The 23631-nt window shown below is 42.5% G+C and overlaps 1 protein-coding gene across 8 annotated transcripts in view; it reads right to left on the reverse strand.

The window, feature by feature from the left end:
- Window positions 1-23631, reverse strand: part of LOC143280176 (uncharacterized) — a 131540-nt gene that overhangs the window by 32338 nt on the left and 75571 nt on the right. For 7 of the 8 annotated variants that reach the window (XM_076584772.1, XM_076584771.1, XM_076584773.1 and 4 more), the window contains exons 2-14: window positions 18812-18958; window positions 15334-15447; window positions 14684-14726; window positions 14181-14256; window positions 13061-13105; window positions 11771-11947; window positions 10885-10972; window positions 9041-9193; window positions 8622-8719; window positions 7174-7373; window positions 5702-5826; window positions 3443-3547; window positions 2356-2529 (exon numbers count right to left, since the gene is read on the reverse strand). In XM_076584772.1, the coding sequence (XP_076440887.1) occupies window positions 2356-2529; window positions 3443-3547; window positions 5702-5826; window positions 7174-7373; window positions 8622-8719; window positions 9041-9193; window positions 10885-10972; window positions 11771-11947; window positions 13061-13105; window positions 14181-14256; window positions 14684-14726; window positions 15334-15447; window positions 18812-18958 (1545 nt within the window). Of the gene's footprint in view, window positions 1-2355; window positions 2530-3442; window positions 3548-5701; window positions 5827-7173; window positions 7374-8621; window positions 8720-9040; window positions 9194-10884; window positions 10973-11770; window positions 11948-13060; window positions 13106-14180; window positions 14257-14683; window positions 14727-15333; window positions 15448-18811; window positions 18959-21039; window positions 21175-23631 lie in introns of those variants that run through there. The other variant, XM_076584776.1, reaches the window with a different exon arrangement.

Genomic DNA, 23631 nt, shown 5'->3' on the forward strand with positions numbered 1-23631 from the left:
TGATATCCTAACAGTTAACAAGTGGTGAAAGACTGGTATCGTGAGAGTTATCAGTTGGGGAAACTCATCAATGATATCCTAACAGTTAACAAGTGGTGAAAAACTGATGTCCTGAGAGTTATCAGTTGGGGAAACTCATCAATGATATCCTAACAGTTAACAAGTGGTGAAAGACTGGTATCGTGAGAGTTATCAGTTGGGGAAACTCCCTACTGATATCCTGGGGAAACTCACTACTGATATCCTAACAGTTAACAAGTGGTGAAAGACTGGTATCGTGAGAGTTATCAGTTGGGGAAACTCACTTCTGATATCCTGGGGAAACTCACTACTGATATCCTAACAGTTAACAAGTGGTGAAAGACTGGTATCGTGAGAGTTATCAGTTGGGGAAACTCCCTACTGATATCCTGGGGAAACTCACCACTGATATCCTAATGGGGAAACTCCCTACTGATATCCTAACAGTTAACAAGTGGTGAAAGACTGGTATCGTGAGAGTTATCAGTTGGGGAAACTCACTACTGATATCCTAATGGGGAAACTCCCTACTGATATCCTAACAGTTAACAAGTGGTGAAAGACTGGTATCGTGAGAGTTATCAGTTGGGGAAACTCACTACTGATATCCTAACAGTTTACAAGTGGTGAAAGACTGATGTCCTGAGAGTTATCAGTTGGGGAAACTCATCAATGATATCCTAACAGTTAACAAGTGGTGAAAAACTGATGTCCTGAGAGTTATCAGTTGGGGAAACTCACCACTGATATCCTAACAGTTAACAAGTGGTGAAAAACTGATGTCCTGAGAGTTATCAGTTGGGGAAACTCACCACTGATATCCTAACAGTTAACAAGTGGTGAAAAACTGATGTCCTGAGAGTTATCAGTTGGGGAAACTCACCACTGATATCCTAACAGTTAACAAGTGGTGAAAGACTGGTATCGTGAGAGTTATCAGTTGGGGAAACTCACTACTGATATCCTAATGGGGAAACTCACCACTGATATCCTAACAGTTAACAAGTGGTGAAAAACTGATGTCCTGAGAGTTATCAGTTGGGGAAACTCACCACTGATATCCTAACAGTTAACAAGTGGTGAAAAACTGATGTCCTGAGAGTTATCAGTTGGGGAAACTCACTACTGATATCCTAATGGGGAAACTCCCTACTGATATCCTAACAGTTAACAAGTGGTGAAAGACTGGTATCGTGAGAGTTATCAGTTGGGGAAACTCACCACTGATATCCTAATGGGGAAACTCCCTACTGATATCCTAACAGTTAACAAGTGGTGAAAGACTGGTATCGTGAGAGTTATCAGTTGGGGAAACTCACCACTGATATCCTAACAGTTAACAAGTGGTGAAAGACTGGTATCGTGAGAGTTATCAGTTGGGGAAACAAACACTGAAGACTATACAGCCTGCATCTCAAACTGTTGACACAATCAACGCCAGTGGTCCCTTCCCAACCCAGCACAGCTTTCTCCAATCAGACAGAGACCAGACCCTTACATCAGCCACTGTATGCTTTACTCTTGGCTGCTGGTTCCAAAATCCTGACAATTCCTCTGGGAAAACTAAAAAACCAAAGTTTTTTTTCCTCCAATCTCGATCCAGTTGTATGAAACAAACTGCCCTTCTCAGTATGTGATGTGGATTCGCAAGTCCAGTTTATAACATCACTCAAAACACAACTCTTCCATTCTGCCTACCTATTTATTAACATATGTGCTTCTTGAACTTTGGCTGTGCGTGCCTTTGCTTATGTGATTTGTACATGCGTGAGTGAGGGTGTGTGCGCACACACACTTGTCTGTATATGGTATGTTGTACATGAAAGCATGTTTATCTATGTGGGTGTAACTTTCAATGGAACCGCCACAAGCTTCCAGCCTGGGAGGTGTGTGCGTCAATCTGCAATAGTATCAGTATTGATATTCTACAGCACATAGGCCCAACGCTTAGCTTATATCACAGACTGACATTAGCTTACATTTGGGCCAACTGTAGCTGTTTGATCAATGGTTTCTCCATTACAATGGTATGCCATTCACAGCTTAGTCTTTTGTGAAGGACTATAAATCTAAACTAGGAGGCAAGAGTGCACTGGCTCTAAGTGCTGCAGCCTTGGGAGCTAGTTGGCCTTCGGAAATCATCTCAACGCCTGCTGTCCTAAAACCTCTTGGCCGAGAGAGTCGGGATGTAACTTGGGCAAGACATTCTCCACTATGATCAAATTCTAGCCCAGACTGTTGGAACAGCAGTTGCCTCCTCTGCTGTTCTGATGGTCACAGTCCAACACGACTGACTGTCATACAGCACAAGCACAAGCGGACACCAGCCCTCACCATCTCATCAGTCCTGTCTTCAGCTGTGGGGTCCTTGCCCTTCTTCTTCCGCTTCTTCTCCTCCTCCTTCTCTCGCTTTTTCCGCTCCTTCTCGTCCTCCTTGGCTTTCTTCTTCAGCTCTGCTGGCGTCAGGCCCATGGTGCCCTGCATGCCTTCCCGCTCCAGTGTGGCGTCCTGAAGGGAGGGAAGACTGTGTCAGTGTGTGTGTAGCATGGAAAACTGCTGTGATTGGGATTTGTTGATGTGTGTGTGTGTGTGTGTGTTAGTGTTGGATATGTGTGTGTGTGTGTGTGTGTGTGTGTGTGTGTGTGTGAGAGTGAGTTGTGTGGTGTGTGTATGCATTGTGGTGTGTGTGTGTGTGCACGTGTCTGAGTGCAAGCGGGTCTGTTTTTCCCTCAACAGCAAAAAACAGTAACCTCTCTAGCAGAAGACAACAGAAAATAAAAAAGAGTAAAGAAAGAGTCAAAGTTTGAATAGGACAATTAAATGCCCAGTTTGAATATGACAATTCAATATATATAACAGGTATTTAGAGTTTGAATGAAACAATTATGCTCCTTGACAATTATAGTTAATGGGAAAAGAAAAAAAAAAACACCAATGACTGGCCCATTAGTAACTGTGCCAGCCACTAGTTACCAAATTTTGAGTAGACAAAACTATGCTCTCTCTCTCTCTGAATCTGGCTCTACCCATGTTCTGAGCGTAACCAATATGGTAAATGCTGGTAAGAACTGAGTATTAATTCCAAGTGAGTGAGGCCAGCGATGGGTTAAAACGCGATACATGTATACACTGCACCAGGCTACCAGGCTACAACAGATCCACTGAAATGGCTGCAAAACACAACTGAATCAACCATCACACACACCACTAGCACCCCCTCAGCCTCTTTCAGTATCTCCCTCCCTCTGTATGGAATAATACTTGTTCATATGCCAAGTTTGTATTTTCATGATTTTCGTTTCTGGCAGTAAAAAAAGAAAAAGTCTAAACGCTTGTTCCACGACCCTCTTGAAATAAAATGTTTCTTTTTTTTTTTTTTTTTTTTTTTTTTCTTTTTATCCCCCACCCCTGGGTTACCCACATTGTCTCCAGGTTTACGATCCTGTCGATCCTTGCCATCCCGGGATGTGTCGGCGCCTGGCTCCAGTTCACGCCCTTGCTCGCTCTCCACTGGCTTCAACCCCAACTGCACACAAGCACACACACACACACACATCTCTAAAGCAATCCAAATTGCACACAGGTGTACAAACGTCTCTATGGCAACCCTAACTGCACATAGGCATACACGTCTGAATGGCAACCCCAACTGCACACAGGCATACAGACATCTCTATGGGAACCCTAACTGCACATAGGCATACACGTCTGAATGGCAACCCCAACTGCACACAAGCACACACACACACACATCTCTAAAGCAATCCCAACTGCACACAGGTGTACAAACGTCTCTATGGCAACCCTAACTGCACATAGGCATACACGTCTCAATGGCAACCCCAACTGCACACAGGCATACAGACATCTCTATGGCAACCCCAACTGCACACAGGCATACAGACATCTCTATGGCAACCCCAACTGCACACAGGCATACGGACATCTCTATGGCAACCCCAACTGCACACAGGCATCTCTATGGCAACCCCAACTGTACATAGGCATACAGACATCTCTATGGCAACCCCAACTGCACACAGGCATACAGACATCTCTATGGCAACCCCAACTGCACACAGGCATACAGACATCTCTATGGCAACCCCAACTGCACACAGGCATACAGGCATCTCTATGGCAACCCCAACTGCACACAGGTGTACAAACGTCTCTATGGCAACCCCAACTGCACATAGGCATACAGACATCTCTATGGCAACCCCAACTGCACATAGGCATACAGGCATCTCTATGGCAACCCCAACTGCACAAAGACATACAGACATCTCTATGGCAACCCCAACTGCACACAGGCATACAGGCATCTCTATGGCAACCCCAACTGCACATAGGCATACAGACATCTCTAAAGCAATCCCAATTGCACACAGGTGTACAAACGTCTCTATGGCAACCCTAACTGCACATAGGCATACATGTCTCAATGGCAACCCCAACTGCACACAGGCATACAGACATCTCTATGGCAACCCCAACTGCACATAGGCATACAGACATCTCTATGGCAACCCCAACTGCACACAGGCATACAGACATCTCTATGGCAACCCCAACTGCACACAGGCATACAGGCATCTCCATGGCAACCCCAACTGCACATAGGCATACAGGCATCTCTATGGCAACCCCAACTGCACACAGGCATACAGGCATCTCTATGGCAACCCCAACTGCACATAGGCATACAGGCATCTCTATGGCAACCCCAACTGCACACAGGCATACAGGCATCTCTATGGCAACCCCAACTGCACATAGGCATACAGGCATCTCTATGGCAACCCCAACTGAACGCATGTCTCAATGTCTGTGGCCCTGCTGTTTGTACTGTATGACAGCATTCTGCTGCTGCTGCTACTGTTGCTGACACAAGGTAACCTCTTGACTGCCAACACTTTTTTTTTAGATCAGCTGTATTCCATATGCCGAGGAAAAAAGGGGTCATTACAATGAACACTTAAATCAAAGAAGCTTCTTTATTTGTGGGAGTTAACGTATGAAATCAGAATAATGCATAATAAGTTCTACTTTCATAAGAAAATAAAAGGACTCATTTGTGATCTACTATCTTGCAATCATTGCATATTTATTATATTTTGTGAATATTTCTGCAAATAAGGTCATAAGCATTTAACCCAGAAACAAACAAATAAAGGAGCAATAAGCCTTGGTCTCTTCTTCATCAGAATTATCAGAATTATCTTCTGAAACATTGTACGAGCGTTCTTTATCATTGTCCACATCACTCATAACTTCCTCAAACATTTAAAAGGATTGCGAGTCCAAGACCGTCTCAACATGTAAAAGTATGGACCTCTATGCAGTGGTCCAAAATTACAATCCACACAGACTTTTTCTCAGTCTTAACATGCGATTAGTTTATAAACAGAATGGCCCCAATATTGATGACCAGCTTGATAAAACTAAATACTGTACACAAACGGTGATAAAGGCATATGTGTGTGTGTGTGCATGTGTGCACATTCACATGTGTGTGTGTGTGTGTGTGTGTGAGTGTGTGTGTGTGTGTGTGTATATGTGTGTGTGTGTGTGTGTGTGTGTGTGTGTACATGTGTGTGTGTGTGTGTGTGTGTGTGTGTGTGAAGTGGGAAAGAGGTGGGGAGAGGGGAGGGAAGGAGGGCCTGCTGTCGGTTACCATGGAAATAACAGTTGGCTGCCCCATGTGGTCTCGCTTGTCCCTGCCTTCCCCCCTTCCGTCCGACGGTCGCCGTCTGACGCCACCAGCGTCCAAGTCGTCTCTCCAGTCAGGACGGCTTGCTACTGCAAACATCCACACACACACTGCCTGTATTTCATTGTTACTGCACAGAAACCACACACACTGCTTGTAGTTCATTTTTACTGCAACAGGGTTCCCAGGTGGTGGGCATGAAAGCCAAAAAAGGACCTTTAAAGGACTTTATAAGGACCTCAAATCAGTTTAAAAGGACCTTTGCCGACATGACTTAACAGTACACCCCAATCTATTTGACATGCAGAACAGCAGACACTTACCTCTCATAAACGGAAGAACAGCTAATCCCATTTGACTGTCGTATTTAGTCTTTGCAATTCACGTCACTGTAGGCTAGGCCTAAGCAAAGCAGCAGCAGCAGGCGTGACTCACAGCCACTGTACCACGCTTCGCGTCTGCCACCGAGCAGAAAGCGCACTACTGTTAGGGCCTAGGCCTATAGGCTGTATCCTCCTACAGTAAGTACTGAGTTTCAGACGATCGCGTCGGCATCTTTCAACGCGCTTTGCAACTTGCGGTTTTGGTGTCGAAGGTGTTTCAGTTTCGTTTTCAAGTCTCTTTCTCTTCATAAAACAGGACTTAACAGTACCTTTCAAAAATTAAAAGGACCTCCTCATGAGTTAAAAGGACCAACTTGCTGAATCAAAGCACTTAAAAGGCCTTTTGACCAAAATCCAATTCCTAAGGACTTAAAAGGACCCTACGAACCTTGTGCAAAGAAACCACACACGTTGCTTGTATTTCACTGTTACTGCACACACGCATACATGCTGCTTGTATTTCATTGTAAGTGCACAAACACTCACACACTGCTTGTATTCCATTGTTACTACACTTACTCTTACACCCTGTTTGTATTTCACTGTTACTAAAGAAATCCTCACACCCCCCATTTGTATTTCTTTGTTACTACACACACCCGCACACAATGCTTGTATTTCATCCTTCTATTACAGACTGCACACACATACACAGCGTGTACTTCATCCTTCTGTCAAAGCAGTCATATGTTCACAGATCAGACAGGTGGTAAAAAGTAAAACGCCTCCACGTTTACAGTAATAATTATTTCAATTCCTTCACACACAAAAACAACCTTTTTTTTTTTTTTTTTTTTTTTAAAGGCAATAATTTTATACTAAGAACTGCACAGCATATTCAGCAAAGCATTGGAGTTTCATTTGAAACACGCCACCCTTGGATTATGGTGACACCTTCCCATTTTTTCTTGTTTGTATGAGCTGGAACTAGTTATTAATGGTACTGGTGACTATGTATTCCAGTGACTACATACACCTTTCCCACTGCTGACAGTATGATACTGCGACTACACATTCCAGCGACAACATACACCTTCCCCACTAAACACTCACACTCGTCAACACTACGGGAGCGGTTGGTGGGAGCTGCGTAGGTGTTGCGGGCGGGCTGACTGCGCTCAAAGTAGGGGTCTGGCCGGTCCAGGTTCTGTGAGCTGCACCGCGCCTGGTACAGTGTGCGCCCAGAGTAGCGGAACTTGGACCCAAGGCGGGGGAACATGGCGGCGTTGTTGGGCTGCTCCGCTTCTCGTAATCTGTACAGGGAAAGAAAGAACATGATTTATACCAACAGTATGATGAAGGCAACCATGAAAAATATTAGCTTTTTTTTTTCTTTTTTTTTCCCCCAGACTTTCTTGGGTCGACCACCGTTTTATTTTGTACATGAATTCATTATAACAATTCAGAGTAGATGGAAAAGAAAGGGGAAAAAAACAAAGAAAGAAGAAAAAAAGAATACAGTGTACATTAATAATAACATCGTCATCATAAGTCATTATACTTATAATATATTGTTCTATCAATTTGGTCAAGGTGGACACATTTTCATCATGTGTAACAGTGCAGTTTTATAACATATAATAGACATTATATCTAGCATCAGCATAGAGTTATGGACACTTTGCTTTTTTTTTTCCCAACAATTTTTTTAAATTCCCCATCATTCACCCATCCATTCCACAAATCTTACATTCATTCATCAACATCTTTCTGCTGTGGTCGCACAAAACAGTTCATTGGTTGATACGGATAGTTTACACAGCACCTATCCTTTGTCAGAGACCAAGCCCTATGCACTTATCAAAAAAAATTACTCATTCCATCAACATCAAATACACCACAATGAGTTATTAGCTGAGTACCATTAAAAAATAATTTGTTCAATTACAGTATCAAAACAAACATATAGGCATTGACTGTTCGCCTTGTGTAAGCCTGCATGACATGGGAATCAGCCTGAATGCGCTGCCTGCACCTTGAAAGCACTGAAAGTATTCAACACACAAACAGAAAGGGAGGCAGGAAGCTGGCAGACTATGACAGTTAACTGTTCAGAGCACTGGACTTACATCAGTCGTGTGAGTACCATGTGTGGTTCTTTTACCTGTAGCTTTTAAGTGAATTTCTGACAAAATAATACGTTTCCAATCTCAAAGGTCAGCCTACACACAGGTCTTCAAGAGCCTTAACCCAAAAGTATACGCTTGAATGAAATCGCTATCATCTGCCACACCCATTTCAATATGTCTGCTGAAATGGTGGGGTAAAAAAAAAAAAAGGGGGTGGCGCTGTAGTGTAGCGACGCACTCTCCCTGGGGAGAGCAGCCCGAATTTCAAACAGAGAAATCTGTTGTGATAAAAAGAAATACAACACAATAAAAACAGTAATGTGTGAAAAAAGCTATCTGTTAAAAACAAGTGACTATCAGAGATAACAGACAACAGTAGCAATGTTGACACAAGGACTCGAGACACAAAGCCACAATGTAGATACAGCCAACCTGAAGAAGGCATGATGCTCCACACAGATTTTCCATAAACGCTTAGCCAGACGATGTGATGCCAACTTGAAGCTGACCGAGTTCTCCAATCGGCTGTTCTGAAACAACAAAACACAACGATTAGTTCAGACATTACTGGCACATAAAGAGTTCGGGTTAAGGCTGTTGAAAGTATGACTGGATGGAGATTTAATTCACATAATATGTAGTAATGCCACAACAAACTGTATTCCAATCACAAAGACAGTAATACAACTATATTCCGAACAAAAGTGCACTCTTATATGCACAAAGCATACACATATAGGAACATGCATGTAAATACACTCACTGAACAATCACACACACACACACAAACACACACACACACATGCACACCAACAGCATCACAACACAACCCAACCCACTGACACACTTACATCGACTGGTCGGACCTTGACGTAGAAGTGGTTACGTTTGTAGGAGATCTTGAGGATTTTGGGCCAGACAAACCGGCTGATTCGCAGCTTGTCCCTGTACACCTGCAGGCCGCTGGCACACACGCCGATCATGATGTCCACATTGTTCACATCCTGCAACGCAACACACACAGCCTTCAATTTCAAGGTGTCAAAGCATGTAGACAGACTGATTGGTGCAGGTCTACTCCCAAAAATGGAGTATGGCTGCCTACATGGCAGGGTAAAAACTGTCATACATGCAAAAGCCCACTCTTGTACGTTCGAGTGAACAGGGGGGTTGCAGCCCAAAAACAAAGGAGGTGGTTGGGGTCAGATTTGCCTATTCCCCTTTCACCTACTCTTTGATCGGGGGTAGTGAGGTCTGGTGCCGGACGTCCCGCTCACTAAGGGAAGTGATAGTGTCTAACCCTCTCCTTCCCAGGTGTAGTGACCGCCACGTAGCCTTTGATCATGCTGCCAACTTTAATGGCCTCTTCAGAGTTTGATTCCTTATCCTGTTTCACCTACCTGCCAGTCTTGTTTCGCCTACTCAGCCTCTCTCTCTCTCTCTCTGATATACACATACACAAATGTTTGTGCGCACATGCCACCATCTGCTTCCATGAAAACTTGTAATTCTCAACAGGTCTTGAGATTCTGGATGCAAAAAGAAAAAAAAAAAAAAAAAATCAGTTTAGGATGAAGCTTTGTCAGAGTCCTAAACAAGAGAGGCACACACATTTTTCGGTATCAAAAAGGAAATTTTCTATCTAAAATTACGTTTAAATAACATACTTACCGTGACCCAACTAGTGCAGACTCCGGCAGGGGTCTGACATTCCTGTCCTGTGCAAACTACTATCCGCCTATGCGGAGAAAAAGAGAGCAACTACGGCCGATAACCTCCCGAAAGTGGGTAACCTCCCCTTTGTCAAAATTACCAATACAGAGACTGGAGAGTCAATACAAAAAAACCAGGCCAGCAATGAAGAAAGTGAGCTAGTTGGGTTTTTTCTGGCTTTTTTCAAACATAGACTCACAGGCTCACACACACACAGAGTACCCAAGTACATAGGCGAACTGGGAATAAGCGAATCAAGCTCACCAGTTTAGAAATAGACAAACCAGGTACAGGAGAATCGGGACAACACTGACTGATCCATACAGGATAGGTTAAAGGTCCCATAGCTTTCTATGGTCACTGGGGCAGTGAATTCACATCAAAATAGTCAACTCATATATATTTGTCAGTTAACCCTTTGACTGCTGAACCTGGACGAAATGAATGTGAAGTGAAGTAACCACTTCTTGTGTTTTTTCAAGTGTCACTGATTTTGCTGAACAAAAGTAAACCCAACCCGAGAGAAGAAGTCCAAACAGCAAATGGTAACCGTCATCCCGACTTGTAGCCTCGTCTTTTCTCTCCTAGTTAACAGCCCTACAATGACGAGCGTACTTATCAGCAGTGGTCAAGGGGTTAAACGACTTTTCTTTTCTTTACACATTACAAACGCATTCATATTTAATGGTACAGCAGTGTCTGCCCCCCCCCTCCCCCCAAAGACACAACTTTCAGAGAAATTTTTTCTTTTGGCTCGAGTGCACTGCAACATCGTTTTGACCGTATGAGGACACACACTGACAGATAAGCCTGCCTGCCTACTCATCCGTCGGACCGACAGGAGACTCCATTAATTAATTAATTGCAACATCACGCATATTAAGCACAACCACATACAGAACATGAAGATCCATAAATTAAAAGACAGCCACCAAGTTTTCTAACCCTCTGTGATCGTTTGTGTTCTTTCCAGCCTGCTTACCTGGGCCGCATGAAGGTCCACCCCGTACATGGACAGCTTCTTCACGTTCTCCAGGTAGTTGATCTCGGCCTCGTCTGGCGTCTGTCCCCTGCAATCACCACAACACTGCTGGTCAATCAGGTAGTCACTACAAACCACTCCACTGCTGATCAATTCGAAAATTAGGCGCAATTATGTATGACAGCCATATCCAACTATGACCAGCAGATGAGGCAACTGCTGTCCAAACCACCTCAGCTACAATTTAACCGTGTTGTCTCGCTCAAGTAACAACCCCACTCTCTCAGCAAAAAGGGCATTAGGGCAGTCGGTGTTGGGGTGGTTCCCAAAGGCCAACCAGACCCCAAAGCTGCTGCACAAAGCCAGTGTGATACTGCCTCCTAGTCTGAGTCGTAGTCCTTCATAAAAGACTACAAGTAAGCTGTAAATGAATTCTCACTGATCACACAGTTCTTACATTGCTGAAGAGGACAAATATCCCATTGTTTGTGTGAGTCGAGACATTTGTCCTATTGTTGTCCAAGTGGATGTACAGCCCGGAGTTTGTACCACTTATCAACCCTTTTAGAATTTTGAATCAGTTCTGGTTACACTGCCTTACAAAAAAAAATCAAGGAAAGCATTCACCCCCACCCCAACCCCCCCACCCCCCCAAAAAAGACGAAAAAAATCACATTAAGACAAGCTTCAGTATAAAAAAAAAAAAGAGAAAAAAAGGATATGAGATGAGAAACAAACAAAAAAAAAGATATGAAATAAGAAACAAGTCTTTCATCTATTCATTTTTCTGCTGACAGTGAGCAGTCTTAACATTTCATCTCTCAATGCTTCAACATTTTATCTTTCAATGACACTGAATTCAATCTCTCTCTGGCCAACCACTGACTTGTGCTGTCTGTGCAGTTCCACAATCTTCTCCAGCAGGTCTGTGGTCTGGTTGGCAGCGAAGGGGATGTCTCGGACGTAGTCAATCCCATGGTGCTCTGTGGAATCGTAGTCACCCACGTCCGCTTGCACACAGTAGGAGCCCAGCATGGCCTGTGTCAGGAAGGTGGCAGGAAGCCTGGGGTAATCACAGCACACTATGTAGCTGTCAGTGAGGCACCAGGTCACAAACAACACATCAACACGCAGGCACAAAGCCACACTCACACACACACACACAGGGTTCACAAAAAGTTTAAAGACCACAATTTGGGAACTTGCAGTTCTCTTCTTCAGTCCTGGAAGCATGGTGAAATGATGCTGATTTACTAAACAAACAGCAACCAATCTGATGAACACTCCTCTCAACAAGAGGTGCTTTCTTGCACGTGCACTTCCATTTTCATACAATGAACCACTGAATAACTGCTAATCTTTGGCTGACACATCAACGCTGTTCATGCATGATACATGTATGCCTGGAAAACCCATTTGTGAATTCAAGGAGAGGCCAGTGGAAGACGGTATGCTCCTTGAATCATCTAAAATCATCTCTTGATTTTTTTTAAACGTATAATGAAAACATATCTGCATTCATGGGGTGGTTCTTAACTTTTTGTGAAGTCTAAACATAATCCTTGACACATCTGTATTCCTGCACATGTCAAAGCAGGTATATCATACTGCCGAGCAGAGAGGCAAGCGAACAGCTGGCTGTATTGTCTCTGCGTTCATGGGCTTCAGCTTTCGCATTCACTTCCAGCTCCTTTTGTGGGCTTTATGTATGACTGTTTTGACCATGCTACTGACACAGCCATATTCCATCTTCTGGGTGTTCATAGAATGAGCATATCCATGTTTATATGATCCACTCAATGCGGACATGAAGTACAGTATCTGAAAGACATACATACTACATCCGTCTATTTAATGCCTGACAGTGCAAATGTGAATGTGAATGACAGTGCAAATGTAAATGAAAATGTACAGTGGTGTGTGTGTTTTTGCAGGTCACCATGTGAGTGCATGTGTGTACACATGTGTGTACACAAGTGCACATGTTTATATGTGAGTGTGTGTGCGCACAAGCACATTATGCATGCACACTTGTAAACATCCTTGCTTTGGTGTCCTTTGTGGAATGTGAATTTCTGCCTAAAGTTTTTGACATACGTCACATTCAACACTTTCCAAAAAAATTCTTTTGCTCCATATCTGTTTAAAACTTCTTCATTAAATGGCCATCACTCACTTTCCACACAAGATATCTCTTCTGGTCTGCAGTGTAACAAGCCATCTGCACACAAACATGAGCACAATGTCAGCAATCTTTACTGATCAAGCAAATAACAGCAAATCTCGTTTCTTTTTTTAATGTTCATACTGATTTCTTACTTTGCAATTGCATAGCGTCTTTACACCATAATCTTTACTAATGCCTTAATTTCTCTAACTTTATCATTCATAACTGACATCTATAAAAACTAGGTTGTGCATCCACATGGCCTTAATACTATTCCGTAACATATCACATTGCAAAAGATGCCAAACAAACCATATTTATCACAAAACTTTTACCACATCATTAATTTTTTCACACATAATTCTCATGTGTATATTAGTAATACATTATCAGATGTGTGTTCAGGCTATTCTGTGTGTGTGTGTGTGTGTGTGTGTGTGTGTGTGTGTGTGTGTGTGTACACCTGCACACCTGTGTGCATGCGTGTGCGTGCATGTGTGAGTGTACATGCATGTGTCAGTACACGCGTGCCTGTGTGGATGCATGTTCACATGTGTGTGCGTGTGTGTGCACACGCTTATGCCCTCCGAGGATGGGCATATTTGAATGTCAATTAACTATGTGTGTAACATGAGCATAATAATAATAATAATGGATACTTATATAGCACACTATCCAGAAATCTGCTCTAGGTGCTTTACAAAAACGCTTTTGATAACATAAAACATCATATCTATGTTACATACACACACCAAAATGTGACCACACACACACACACACACACACGCACACACGCACGCACGCACACACACACTGCATACATACATTTTAACATACATGTGTATCTAACAGCTACCCAACACATACGCACACATAGGCAGGCACAAACTTACATAAACACACGCACACACAATACACATTCATATACATGCGTGTAGTTATGTACACATACATATGTATACACACATAGTCAAGCACACCTAACGAAAAGGAAGTGGACCTGCCACAATTGAACTTATTGCTGAGGGAAAAGGTGAGTTTTGAGACGAGATTTAAAAGATGCGAGCATGTATGTATAAGCTGTGCAAACTACACATAAAAAATGTCTTAAAATCCATCAGCATTTCACCTGGTTAAACTCTCCCTCAGCTGTGTGGGATCTGGAGGGTAGAACTTCAAGGCAAAGTCAAACAACCAAGGTCCTCCTGAAAAAAAACACATTTCATCATCATTCTCTCTCACCCACTCACTCAAACTCTATATGTGTCAATGCAGTAGATTGAGTTTTCAAATCATTTTGAGTATAAAAACTTTTTTTTTTTTAATCTTTCATATAAAAAAAAACAACAGTGAAATCCCCTTTACATCAATTCCAGCAAGCAAAATAAATTACTGGAACAGGCTTGTCTTAGCTGATGCTTATGTTACGAAAATGAAGTCTCAAAACTGTGTATAAAGTTAGTTCATAATAATAAATAACTAACATCCAAATCCAATCTATCACTGTCTTAACTCTGGCTAACTTGAAGTTAAAATGGCTGACATTAATGACAGATCAGACATTTATTTTCACCAGAAACAAAACACATACATACACCAAAAAAAAAGCAAAAAAAAAAAAAATTTACTCACTCTTTTTCTGTTTGGAGATCTTTTTTTCAGGACTCAGCCAACACTGAAAAAGAAAACCTAAGTAAACGACTACAGACAACGAATAAGGAAACAGAAGAAAGTGGTAAAAGTAAACAAAAGTGTAAAAGAATACATACAATATTCTTGTTCTGGAAATATCATTATTCGTTCTCATATTTGCAGCTTCCTTTTTTTTTTTTAAATAATAATAAATAAACATAAAAGGAGCACAAACATACAAATAATAGAAGAACCCAAACTGCACACTCTAACATGCACAGCATGCATGTCAACCCAATAGCAAGCACAACATTTTACTGTCATGAGTGACACAAGTCATTTCTTTTATAAACGTGTGTGTGTGTGTGTGTGTGTGGTGTGTGTGTGTGTGTGTGTGCGCGCGTGTGTGTGTGTGTGCATGCGCACACGCGCGCGCGTGTGTGTGTATGTGTGTATTGTCTGCAGTGCAGGCATTTGATTGTTTCTCCCTGTTTCTACCTCAGCACCTGTGTGTGTTTGTGGGTGGGTGGTGCTGTGAACATACATGAGTCAGAAGTGTGGGGTTTTTTTTCGCGTCCTACACATATCAAGTTCATTCCTTCATCAACTGACATTCTGACCCCCAGAAGACTAGGAAGGGCAGGACTCACCTTCAGCGGCGATGGTATTCTCTCATCCACGTACTGCAGACCAAAGTATTCCCTTTCACTCAGGTCCAGATGCTGGCAAACTTTGTCAAACAGATCCTTGCCATCAGCGTTTTTCTGAAAACAGGTCATGGTCCTTTTACCTGTCTGACGCATAAAGTGACAGTCAGTAGACACTGACAATGACATCTTTCTCTGGCTCTTTTCCTAAGCATTCACGCACATGCATGCATAAGCACAAACACACGTGCACAAGCCTGGATGCATTTGTGCATGTATAAACGCACTTACACACACACACGCATTTGCAAGCATTTCTGCTTGCACACATGCACACACGAGAACATGTGCACACACACACACATGTACATGTACACACACACACACACACACACACACACACATACCAGTGCACACACATACACCTGTGTGCAAAAACACACCTGTTCACAACATGTTCTGTTCAATAATACTAACACAGCATGTTGTTGTTTTCTCACTTTTTCTGTTGGGTTGTACATTTTAAGACCATGGAGCACAAAGAGCACAGGAAAGCAAAGAAGCCTGCCAGAGGCAAGATCTTGGCACTGGGCCCTTAATCAGTTGACAGATCCCGACTTCCCTTCTGTCAACAAAAGGCCAAAGATCTATACCACCACCATGCAATTCATTTACATGGACTATGGAGCATTACCCTGAGCTGCTCAAGTTTTATTTAGTGACCACATTGTTCTCTTATCAACTGACCAATGGTGGACTGATCATATAATCAATGGAAATCAATGTCTCATGTTTGGGCACGGGGAGTTTGGACCCAGTGTGACAGGTATGGGAAGGGGGAGTCCTGTCAACTTTACGGTATATATACCAAACATTTATAGTTGACAAACGTTTTCAAACAAAAGCCAAAAAAATCATGCTTGTACTTACACTAGCTAAGCACAGCTCTGTAAAGTCTAAGCCATGCAGACTATCATTACTAATTCATCAAAAAAAACAACAACTAGCAGACGTTAAATACCACATAAACGGTATAGAAGTTTTCAGCAAGGCACACATAAACAGTATAGAAGTTTTCATCAACCTGATCAAGGCTCTGTATACACAACAAGCAAGAAAGAAAGTTCTCAAATCCATAACTCTTTTACTTTTACAAATAATTTACAACTACATTTGCAAGAAAAACTTGTTCCGATAGTAAAAGTGGCATTGTGACAACGCTGCATAATTTACAGCAGTCACCGTATCTCTACCAATCACGCCAACATGAGGAGTTCATGGACACAGGTTTGTGGCCTACAGACACTGCTGTTTGAACAGCAAGGTTCTGTTCTTCACAATACTCTCTCCGGTATTTGCATGCCTCTCTGTCCTGTTTTTCATGGATGATGTATAATCTGTTGACAGTACTGTGTTTGCAGGTCTCTCAATTCTAGTTCTACAGTTCATGTGTTGTCAAAAACGTTTTGTGACAACTCTGCTGTTGCTTGAATTCTTCTGTTACAACTGATTACTATGACACTATGTCCTTCATTATCATAAAATCTCAAAACAAACTACACTTATTACTGGATGAGCAATGATACTTACTACTATATTTTTTTTTGTATTTCGCTGATTAAGTGATTTAGTATGAGAATTACGACATAAGCCCCTCACTCTTGTGCTTGTTCCCCGTGTATTTGTGCATGCACCAACATGTGTATATAAAACTTTATATAAGCACACACACACACACACTATCACACACACACACACACACACACACACATATAACTTTTATAAGCACCATCCTTAAAAACACAACAATAAAACACTAACACAGAGAACATACGAAGTGTATACTATTACTAACTAGTAACAGTAACAGTAATTAGTATGCCATACACTGATATACTGTACACAAATATATATATATACTATACTATACAAGTACACACACTCCAAATCCAATGTTTCTAAACTTTGGTAGATCATGCTTTGTTTATCAAGCAGCAAGCAGGAGCGTGTCACTGTCAGTCCTCAAGGGCCCTGAAGTGTGCTCCTGGCAAAGTGAAAGACTGCCTGCTGTGACTGAAACGTCCTTTAGGGAATGGCAGTCTCCACTTCACTGTGCACAGCCCAAGGTTAAAAAAGAAACTTGAGAAAGAAAAAGTGGCCTGTCAACCTGGAGTTGACTGTTTATACAATACTGCCCCTTTCTGGGCCCACAACGACCAGTGAGGACAGTCTCAAAGTAGTTATACCATCAGATCCCCATGTGATCCAAATAACTATTTCTGCCAGTGTTGTTGGCAAGACGGAGCTATGTTCCATGCAACTGTATCAATGTTAATGGTTTCAGTTTGTTCAATCCATCTTTGCAAGAATCACTGTGGCCCCAGCAGGTGGGACTCCAGAGAGATATCTGCCTGTCTAACGTTTACCATGAGTACAAAGTTCTACAAGGAAGACAAGATGACATAGCCATCCTTTTATTCTCTCTCTCTTTCTCTCTCTCTCTAGAGTAAATTGTGAATTTATTTGTTCTCCATCCCACCAGTTCAAAACAATGCAGGAATGGGAACACACTCTGGGCTCCCTAAATCTTGAATTAATAGCCCCAAAACAACACCACCTATCATCTGACAATGTGACTTTGAACAAATTTAAAGCAGTGACAATAACTTGATAAGCTGCTTTTATCATTGAAATGGAATAAAAAGCACAATTTCAAACATTTATCATTACAGCATTTCAAACAATCAGCGGTAACAGACTACTTTGATCTCTTGAGCCACTGTTACAGCGTTTCGGTGGCATAAATCTCACACATACACTTACCACAACTCAAACAAAATAGATACATCTACTAAACCAGTGGGATTTGCAAACTGACTTTTTACCCTGGGCACCTTTAGTTTTAGCCCGTCCTACTGTTGTGTGCGTGTACATGCTGGCATTGATCATGTTTCCACCATCAGCTGAACACTGACATGGGTTACTTAAGGGATCTTTAGCGCGAGTATTAAATTACCTGTATGAAAGGGATCAAACAAGGGAAAGGCACTGGCATATATATTTATAAACACATATGTTGATCTTCACAGAATTTTTCAAACTGACATCCACCCTTATCCCACCAGGTACAGCTGCTGGGATTCAATCCCAAGACCCTCAGACTGAAAGCCCACTGCTGATTATAATATAAACACATATCATGTGCTACCTTCATATATATATATATATATATATATATATATAAAGATCACTTATCCTATTCACTTCCAGTGATTCATTCATCTATCATCTGCCCAAAGTGAAAATTTTTTTTTTCTTTTAACCTCAGAACTCCTAATTTCCCTACAGCGTAATTATGCTGTGTGTGCACTATCTTTTCTTCTTTTTCTCTTTTTTATATTTATAAACTTCTGATCAAGGAAACAACCTAAATTTGACTGAAAAAACCTAACTCAGCACTCAGTAGGTTACAACTACTCACGTCCAGTTCAATGTTGACATGTTCACCATCCAGAAGCACCACTTCATAGGTAAATCCTTTGCCTGAACGGCGCTGTGCCTTCTGCTCTTTCGGCGGTGACTTCTCGCCCATCTTGCTACCACTAGAGCTCCGCTTCTTCTCCGAGTTCTGAAAGCACAAAGCAATCTGGCTCTGAGGACACTGGCTTCAAAATCTGTATCTTTGTCCTTTTTTTTTTTTTTTAGTATACAAATTACTGCACTTGTTTAGTAATTAGTAAGAGCATAATATTTGCATATCAATCCTATTGAAATTATAGATCTATCAGAATACCAAACATGAAATTAGTCTGGACATTTTGTGATTCACACACACACACACACACACACACACACACACCCCACCCCAACCTCCCACTAACACACACATGATGTCTAATGTCGCTGAAAGTGAAAAGGCGTTACAGAAAAAAAAATCAGTGACTAACACACACACACACACACACACACACACACACACACCGAGAGATGTGACAGTGAGAGAATGAATTATAAGCAGTTAAAAATAAACCAAATTTGAAATAAAGGTAAATATTTCCATAACTTCATTCTCTCATAAAGAGAACTCACAACAGGTACAGCATTAAAGTTTGTTCCTCTATTCCCTTATAAATATATATTTTTTAAATACCCCCCCCCCCAATCCCCAACACCCTCCCCCTAAAAAAAACAACTATTGTAGGTGTGCATCTTTACTATCGAACCAAGTTTATTCCTCCAAATTTTCATGTGCACTTATGTGTGTGTACGTGCGCGCACACTAGATAAAGAAAATGCACTTTGTACACACATGTGCCTGTACATTGTGCATGCACCAGTGTAGTCATATAAGTGTGTGAGTGTATGCACAACTGACTGCACATATACTATAGTATGTGCACACTGTGTGTGTGACAGCACATATACTATAGTATGTGCACACTGTGTGCGTGACAGGATGGTGTGTGTTCATGTGTGTGCGCACATGTCAGATGCATAAAGTTCATATGCTTGTATACGTATATTAATGCCTGTGTACACTGTGCATGTGTATGCAAGTGTGTAGGTGTGTGTGGTTGTGTGTGTGTGTGTGTGTGTGTGTGTGTGTGTGTGTGTGTACGCACACATTTAAGATATAGAGTGCACATATGACTGTGCGTGTATCATGTGCCTATGTACATTGAGCATGCATGCATGTGTGTGTGCTATGAACTAAGTGTATGTGACGCATGAGCAATGACTATCCACATTTTTTTCTTCTCCTCCACTCCTCTGTGTGACTGGCAGAGTGAATGTCCACACCTTGTTGTGAACACTATTCAGTTCCATACAGAAGGGAAAATTGTAGATTTTGTGAAAACAAAGACTGAGTGAGAATGAGACAGATTTATAAATAAATACATTATACACTACACATAGTACATCATGCCATCAGATTCAATGACAAGTTGCCTGATCATAACTTTTAAGTGTTTTTTTTCCACCACTGGCACTGCATTTTTCATCAGCTCAGCTGACTGCTGGGTATTCTACAAACAAAAGTATCAAACACTTCAAACCATGTACAACATAATGAATCGTTTGGTTTGCCATGGGTGCGGACACGAGCTGAGAAAGTTCAACCACTTCAAAATAATCAATGGGCAGACAACCACTAAACCACTTGTCAGTCCGGCTCTTGGCCTTGGGGAGAGGAACATATCTAATGAATTAAAATTTTGTTTTACAAATGAGATTGCGCACGCAACAAGAAAACCAAAGAGAAATGTGTCTATTCGGTGTTCATAACTATACATGCAAATCGCTGAATGTCTTCGTTCAAACTTGACTATCAGTGTCACACATACAGTGTCGCGGTATCCGTTAGTACTGAATAACTGCGTCAGCAGATCAAACACTGGTTTGCCTCAATATCACTGCATTTGAAACCACGAACGTCCGAGAAAACAAATTTTTCTGACAAGAAAAAATATTCATTGATAGAACGTACTCAATATCAAACAAATCTACTGAAGCTGTCGATATCTGAGAGGGGATATGCCAATGCAAAGACTGAAATGTGCAGCGGCCTGCGTTGCAGACGAACATGGCTGCCGCGCGATATTTTGTCATTCGAACTCCCGGGTTCGGTAGCTATTTATAGTCAATATGTGAGTGTACATGTACTTATATCAGAATGAAACGTCGAACGATTAGAAGCTACTGACATACCTGCAGTCTTTTGATGCTATCCCCTCATGAAGACAGGTTAATTTCCGAAAACATTTGCCGAAACAACTCTCAACTTTGACCGCAGACTGAGCTTATGACATCATTCGCAACATAGTGTTCCCGGCATGCCACGAGGGGTCATTTCGTGTGCGTGTGTCAAGGTGTGTAAACATGACAATGGAAAGCCCTTTGTTCTACGTCGATTTTTTTTCAACAGGTAATAACTGAATGCGACTACAATCATGCAGCAAGTACTGACTTGATGCACTGACCGCAATTTCAACATTCAGCAATTTATCGATAAGAACACTGATGCGCTAAGTGTGTGTGTGTGTGTGTGTGCTTGCTTGCGTGCGTGCGTGCGTGTGTGTGTGTGTGCTTGCTTGCGTGCGTGCGTATGTGTGTGTGTGTGCGCGTGTGTGTGTGTGTGTGTGCACTTTTGGTTTCTTTTTGTTCGTCGCCGTTGTGCGCAAGTTTGTTCCCTCTCTCTCAGTCTCTCTCTGATACACTGATGCCGGCATACATACAGTATATGTGTAGATATAGATATATCTGTGTGTTTGGGCGAGGGGAGGGGGGGGATGTGCTGAATGAAGACACAACAGAGATTGTGCCGCCGGCTAGAAACTACATCACCCAGAGCACAACTACATTGCCTCCCGCCGCGGTACTGAAGGACCGGGACTGGGATGCCTACAGTACTCTATGTATCTGTCTGTCTCTCAGTGTCTCAGTCTGTCTCAGTGTCTGTCTCAGTATATATATGTAATCAGTCATGCTAATATATATATATATATATAGAGAGAGAGAGAGAGAGAGAGAGAGAGAGGGGGGGAGAGATTATATGGCATACATATCGTGTATGTCTAGACACATACACACACACACTGACACGTGTGCGCGTCAGTACATACACATACCAGTTATAGGCCTACTCAGTCCCAAAATGTGATTTGCCATGCAGTTTGAGTAGCGGCACTGAATAGTAGGCCTAGCAGTAGTACTGAGTAAGTCGACTGAAGTGCCGTACAAAGTTCTCCGGCTTCAGAAAAGTAGGCGTATCATTTTGTAAGTACTTACCGTTCACTAAGTCCGAGTCGTTCAGTGTTGAAAAATGACTGTCTTTGTGGGTCATTGATCGGCCTATCGTCTTGGGGATTCTTAACCGTAGTGATTTAGAACTGATGCGGCTCTTTATCAAAGCAACTTGCACAGCCGGACTCTGATGTCTGATTAATGAATTGAGTTCTTTATACCAGGCTGAAGTTTATCATATTCGTTCAATACTGCCGAATGCACTGCAGAGTGAGAATGTCAGTCCGCTTTCGTATCGATGGCCGGCCTACCGTATACGTGCTCTGAAAAGGCTATATAGGACCTCACAGAATCAAGTTGTTTTAAACTGAGCAACTGTGTGGGTTCTCAACGGAGCTACTCAGTGAAGGGCGTGAGAACCGAGAAAGCGATACCCTACAGACAGGTGGTTAAAATACAGTCGTGGTTGTGAGTCACCACGACACAGTCTCTCTTCCTCAATACAACGTACTATACCGTGTACGTTAACCCCCCACCTCCACACACCCGTCCCCTTTCCCCGGCCGGGCCATATCCCTTACTCACACACACACACACACACACACACACACACACACACACACACACACACACACACACACACACACACACACTGACAGTATAGCTCAGTGGGCGGCGTATAACTGTGAAAGAACACTGATCCTCCCCCGCCCACTCCGGCCCCACCCTCATCACCATCCCCCTCCCTCCTCAGCCCCTTCTGTCAGCAGGTAAACATGGGTGACATGGCCAACTGAAGTCATGCTGATAATGTCCTCTCATTCGAAGATCAACTCTTCATCAGGTTAGTCAGTAAGTTTTATGTGATAAACCGACAGCAACACGGCACAGCAAAACTTGACTGAGTTAGGTTTAAACGTTCCTCTGTCTCGCACCAGAAGTCTGGTTTCTTACAGGAAAAGAAATGTTTTTGGTTTTTTTTACAGTGTGCGGAATGTGTGTGTGCCAGTATCACAGCGTGTGTGTGTGTGTGTGTGTGTGTGTGTGTGAGAGAGAGAGAGAGACAGAGACAGAGAGAGTGTGTGTGTGTCAGTGTGTGTGTGTGTGTGTGTGTGTGTGAGAGAGAGAGAGAGAGAGAGAGAGAGAGAGAGTGTGTGTGTGTGTGTGTGTGTGGGTGTGTGTGTGTTGTGTTGTGTTGTGCGTGTCCTAATATCTAATTAATTGCTGAAAACATGAATGCGCATTACCTTTTGGCCACTCAGGGCTCTCTCTCTCTCTCTCTCAGTCTCTGTCACACACACACACACACACACACACACACACACACACCAACGTCCACACTGATATTCACCACACCCTCACACTGTACTCGAAACCCACTCAAAACCTTGATGGTCAAGCCAGTGGCGAGAAAGTCCATCAAGAGTGATGTACTCCTTCGCTAATTGATTATGTATGGTTGAAAGGTCGGAAACGGGTTTGATCAATCCAGATCAGATGCGGGAGCACAGCTTGGAGACGGGGGGGTGTCAAGTTTCCGGAAACTGAACACCGCTG

This window comes from Babylonia areolata, chromosome 3 (genome assembly GCF_041734735.1).
Source record: "Babylonia areolata isolate BAREFJ2019XMU chromosome 3, ASM4173473v1, whole genome shotgun sequence".
NCBI lineage: Eukaryota > Metazoa > Mollusca > Gastropoda > Neogastropoda > Buccinidae > Babylonia > Babylonia areolata.